This window comes from Lactuca sativa, chromosome 6 (genome assembly GCF_002870075.4).
Source record: "Lactuca sativa cultivar Salinas chromosome 6, Lsat_Salinas_v11, whole genome shotgun sequence".
NCBI lineage: Eukaryota > Viridiplantae > Streptophyta > Magnoliopsida > Asterales > Asteraceae > Lactuca > Lactuca sativa.
Genome location: NC_056628.2, coordinates 184,995,605 through 185,000,924, shown reverse-complemented (window position 1 = coordinate 185,000,924; position 5,320 = coordinate 184,995,605). Strand labels below are relative to the sequence as shown.

Here is a 5,320-nt window from a genome sequence, read left to right as displayed (position 1 = left end):
GTAGGATAAGAACTTCATAATATGCTAGTTAGGATTAAAACCTTGGAAAGATCTTTTTTCCATGTATAATAGAGAAAACATAGATCCAAGGTTTATAGGGTTGCATGTACACCATAGGAGTGTTAGATTGCTCAAAACCCAACAATTATATCATAAACCACCACCACCACCACCACCACCACCCCACCTATCAACCACCTAAACCACCACTACCCATCACTACCATCTGCCACTATCGCCCACCACCTACCACTATCAAACGCCACCACCACCCACCACCTACCATCATTACACGCCACCACCATCACCACCACCCACCAACATCATCACCACCTAACACCATCACTACTAAAACCACCCTTCATCACCCACCGATCAACACCACAACCACCCAACCACCGATTACTCACCATAACCACTACCATCATTCGCCCCTAGCACCCTTCACCATCACCCACCACCTATAACCACGCACAACCACCACAAACCAACTATCACCCACGACCCCCATTACGCACCACCCATCACCCCCTGCCGTAACTCCACTACTACCACTACCCATCACCAAGCATCTCCACCGTACGACTACCACCAACTACCTACAACCACCAACCGTATATGTGATTAAATGCATATAATGGCGTAAATCATGTATGATTATATGTATTTAACCACATAAATCACATGTGATTAAATACATATACTTACATGTAATTATATATGTCTAATCATATTGGATTTATATAAGCAAAATTAGTTTCATGTTTTCTATTCAAAAAATTTTCTCATGTATTTAATCATATCTTAGTATATGTATTATATAACATATGATTAATGTGAACAAAGATTTGTTTTCGCATTTTTGATTCAATGGTTGTTCTCTTGTATATAATCATATATGATTATATATAACTAATCACATATGATTTATATAAACAAGATTCTTTATATATATATATATATATATATAATATGATTAGATACATATAATTATATGTGATTATATGTATTTAATCACATATGATTAAAGTTGACAAAGAACAATTAATAAATTGAGAACACGATAATAAATCTAGTCCACATAAATCATATGTGATTCAATAGTTGTTCTCGTGTATTTAAAAACATATAATTACATAAATCATATGTGATTATATGTATTTAATCACATAAATCATAAGTAATTAAATACATATAATCACATGTGATTATATATATTTAATCACATATGATTTATGTGATCAAAGAACAACTTTTGAATCAAGAACACATAAATCATATGTTGTTATATATATATATATATATATATATATATATATATATATATATATATATATATATATAATCACATGAGATTAAATACATGATAATATTGAATCGAAAACCTAAAGCAAATATTAACCATATAAATCATATATGATTAGATACGTATAATCACATGTGATTGAATACAATAAAACTATTGAGCCGAGAATGCGAAAATGAAACTTGGCCACATAAATCATATGTGAGTAGATAAATATAATCATATGTGATTATATCTATTTAATCACATATGATTTATTTGGACAATATTCATTTTTACCTTTGCAATTCAATGGTTGATCTCGTGTATTTAATCACATGTTATTATATATGTCTAATCACATATGATTAATGTGGAAAAATAAAAACTATTGAATTGAGAACACGAAAACGAATCTTGTGTGCGTATAAATCACACGTGATTAAATAAATATAATCATATGCCTTTATATGTATCTAATCACGTGTTATTTATGTGATTAAATATTCACTCATTATTTATGTCATTATATGCATTTAATCACATATAGTGTTGGTGGTTGTAGGTAGTTGGTGGTGGTTGTGTGGTGGAGATGCATGGTGGTGTGTGGTGGGTGGTGCTAGTGGTGGAGTAAGGGCAGGGTGGTGATGGGTGGTGGTGATTGTTGGTAGTGATAGGTGGTGGGTGGTGGGGGTTATAGGTGATAGTTGGTTTATGGTGGTGGGTAGTTATAGGTGGTGGGTGGTGGTTGTGGTGTTGATGGGTGGGTGATGCCGGGTGGTGGTGGTTCTAGTGGTGATGGTGGTAAGTGGTTATGATATTGGTGGGTTGTGGTAATATATGGTTGTAGCGGGTGGTGGTGGTGGTTTTGGTTGGTAATAGCTAGGGTGATGGTGGCGAATGATGGTGGATATAGGTGGTGGTGATGGGTGATGGTCGGTGATGGAGGTGGTGGGTGGTGGATGGGTGGTAGTGGAATGTTGTGATGATAGGTGGTGGTTGGTGGTGGGGGTGGTAGTAGTGGTAGTGGTGGGTGATGTCTTAGGTAGTGGTGATACGTGGTGAAGGCGAGTCGTGATAGGTAATGCTAGCGGTTGGATGTGGTGGTTTTGGTGGGTGATAGGTGGGTTGGTGGTGGCAAGTGATGGTGATAGGTGGTGGATGTGTGTGGTGATGATGGGTGGTAGGTGGTGGGTGGTGGAGGAGGGTGGTGGTGGATGGTGGGTAGGGTGGTAGTGGTAGGTGGTGATGATAAGTAGTGGAGATGAGTGGTGGTTAGTGGTAGTGAGTAGTGGTGGGGGTTGTAGTTGTGGATGATGGGTGGGTGGTGGTGATGGGTGGTTGAGGTGGAGGTGGTGGTAATGATGGTGGTGGGGTGGTGGTGGCGGTTAGTGATGTTAGGTGGTGAAGACGGTGGTTGTGAGTAGTGGTGATTGGTGGTGGGGGTGGTATTGTTGGGTGATGGATGGTGGAGGTGGATCGTCGTGTTGGGTGGCGGTGATGGGTCACCACCAAACGAACAACCACAACTACCTACCACCTACCACCCACAATCATCACCACCTTCTAACGACCACCCACCACCCACCACTCACCACTACCCACCACCCACTACAACTACAAACCACCCATCACCACAACCTACAATCCCTTACCACCTTCTACCTCCCCCACCACCAATACTAGCCTTGATTATCCGTTTTGGGTTAAAATATTAAGGATTTATATTACTAACTAAAAACTATGTCTCTTTATATAGATTTCTGGAAACAGTGATCTCACTACTACTCAATCGCCCCCCTCAAACTCAAACTTTTCTCTACTCTAGATTTTATCAAAAGTGAAGCTCACTAATCCCAACTACATGGACTGGATGAGAAACTTGAAGATACCGTTCGATACGAGGGCAAGTAATATTTCCTCAAAAAGCCTCTTGTTAAAATCGACCATTCCATTGCTACTCCTGAGGAAGTCACTTCCTACAACAAAGATTTTGATGATGCCACAAAGGTTGCTTGCATCAAGGTGGCTACTATGGCACCTGAGCCATCCAAGTCCTATGAGGACTACTGGCCATATGAGATGAGTCTTGAACTTGTTGGAAAGTTAGACAAGAAGGCCAAAAAAGAGCGTTACGAAGTGGTCAAGTCTCTTATGGCATGCAATCTTAAGGAAGGGCAATCAGTTTGTGCTTACGTACATAAAACACAAAGGTACTTAGAGCAACTCCAGAGGCTCAACGTGTCATTCGAAAAGGATTTTTCCATTGACATGGTCCTTAACTTCTTTCCTTCTAGTTGTGATCAGTTTGTTTTGACTTATCATTTGAATAACACGAAGACGACATTGACCCAACTCCATAATTTGTTACAAATTGTTGAATCGTGGACGAAGAAAAACCATGCTTATAATGCAACAAATGCTCATGTCCTAGCCATTAGATATATAAAAAGGAAAAAGATGAAGGCTCCTTCCCAATCAAAAAGGAAAGGGAAGGCCCATGTTGGAAGGTATAATAGTGGGTCTAAGACGAATCCCAACTTTGATGTTCCTACGATCAGTGATCCAAAAGAGACCACTTGCTTCCAATATGGCGAAAAGGCTCAATGAAGAAGAAGTTGCCCTAAATACTTGCAAGACTTGAAGGATGGTAAGATCAAGGCATCCAGGTCAATAATACACAAGTTTCTCATTCTTGGGTTCTTGATATAGGATATGGTTTCCACATGTCTTCTGATTTACAGGGACTAAAAGAAAATGAGGAAGTGGAGCATTGAAGTCTGAACCTGATCATGGGAAATATGCGATCTTCACCTATTACTAAGATTGGGACTTATGAACTTATGCTTAGTAGTGATTTTAGGATTGGCTTATTAAATTGTTGCTACTCGTCATGAATGACATGAAAAATTATTTATTTTCATGCATTGTTCCGAAAAGGTTTTAAATACTCTTTTGATAATGATATTGGTTCAATTTCTACTTTCAAAAATGGTGTTTTTATGTTTAAAGCTTTACCATGTGATGGAGTGTATGAAATTGTGATTTGTGTTCGATAACTTAGGGAATAATGTGTTTCATATTGATACATCTAATCATGTAGACAAGGCATGTTTATGGAATTGTCGTCTTCGGCACATAAACAAGAAGCTCATCGCCAAACTCCAAAAGAATTGAGTGTTTAGATGATTTGATCTTAGGACAGATAATGAATGTGAATATTCTCTCTTGGGTAAGATGAAAAAAAATCACATTTCACTGGAACATGTGAAAAAGATGAAGTGTTATTGGACCTCATCCATACAGATGTATGTGGCCCATTCAGATCTGCCACGAAAGATGTTGAGAGAAACTCTTTCATACATAACATTATTACTCCAAGTTACTCCAAAACATGCTACATGCATATTTATAAACAATATTTTACATTGATAGTTTAATTACAAAAGGCTAGATACAAACCGACTAAGTTTTAGTATATTACATAACTACTCAGGAAATTATAATTTTATACATACATGATCACTAAATAAAAAAGTAATATTATTAACGATTCTAAATCTTTCAAAAGTATGTGTCTACACTGGATCCTTATTACCTGCAATAGTTAAACACTGAGAGGGATAAGCTGTGACGCTTAGTGAGTTCAAAAATAGAAACAATATAACGTTATGACATATAATATATATATATATATATATATATATATATATATATATATATATATATATATATATATATGACAGAAGCAAAGAGGAACAAAGAAGAACAAATGCATATGTGAATCATGTGACAAGCTTTCCATATCAACAAATGATCCAATTCAAAGATTTACAATCAATGAGATACAACAATTTCAACTTGATATACATCAATAAGACTTTAGCCCCAGTGGCACAGAAAATAAACGATTTGAGATTAAACATTTTGCTAGAATTTATATGCTTTCAGCCCTATCCAACATTTTGTCAGTGCCAAAGTGATGCTTACTCATTCACTTCATGGTCAAAGGCTACATACCAATACCCAAGTGAT

The 5,320-nt window shown here is 37.2% G+C and overlaps 1 protein-coding gene across 1 annotated transcript; it reads right to left on the bottom strand.

Annotated features, from left to right (window-relative positions):
• Positions 1-2,372: 2,372 nt before the first annotated feature.
• LOC128126931 (extensin-1-like) lies at positions 2,373-3,240 on the bottom strand. The gene is made up of 2 exons (XM_052765123.1): positions 3,178-3,240; positions 2,373-2,825 (listed from the first exon to the last, which is right to left on the bottom strand). Exons 1-2 carry the CDS (start codon positions 3,238-3,240, stop codon positions 2,373-2,375), a joined length of 516 nt encoding a protein of 171 aa, XP_052621083.1.
• Positions 3,241-5,320: the final 2,080 nt, after the last annotated feature.

Bases quoted from the DNA above. Each gene is read 5' to 3' on its own strand.
- LOC128126931 (XM_052765123.1), bottom strand. From the start codon at position 3,240: ATGGAATGGTCGATTTTAACAAGAGGCTTTTTGAGGAAATATTACTTG. The intron at 2,826-3,177 runs GTATCTTCAAGT...TGTGGGTGGTAG, and splicing joins ACTTGCCCTCGTATCGAACG to GTGGTAGGTAGTTGTGGTTG.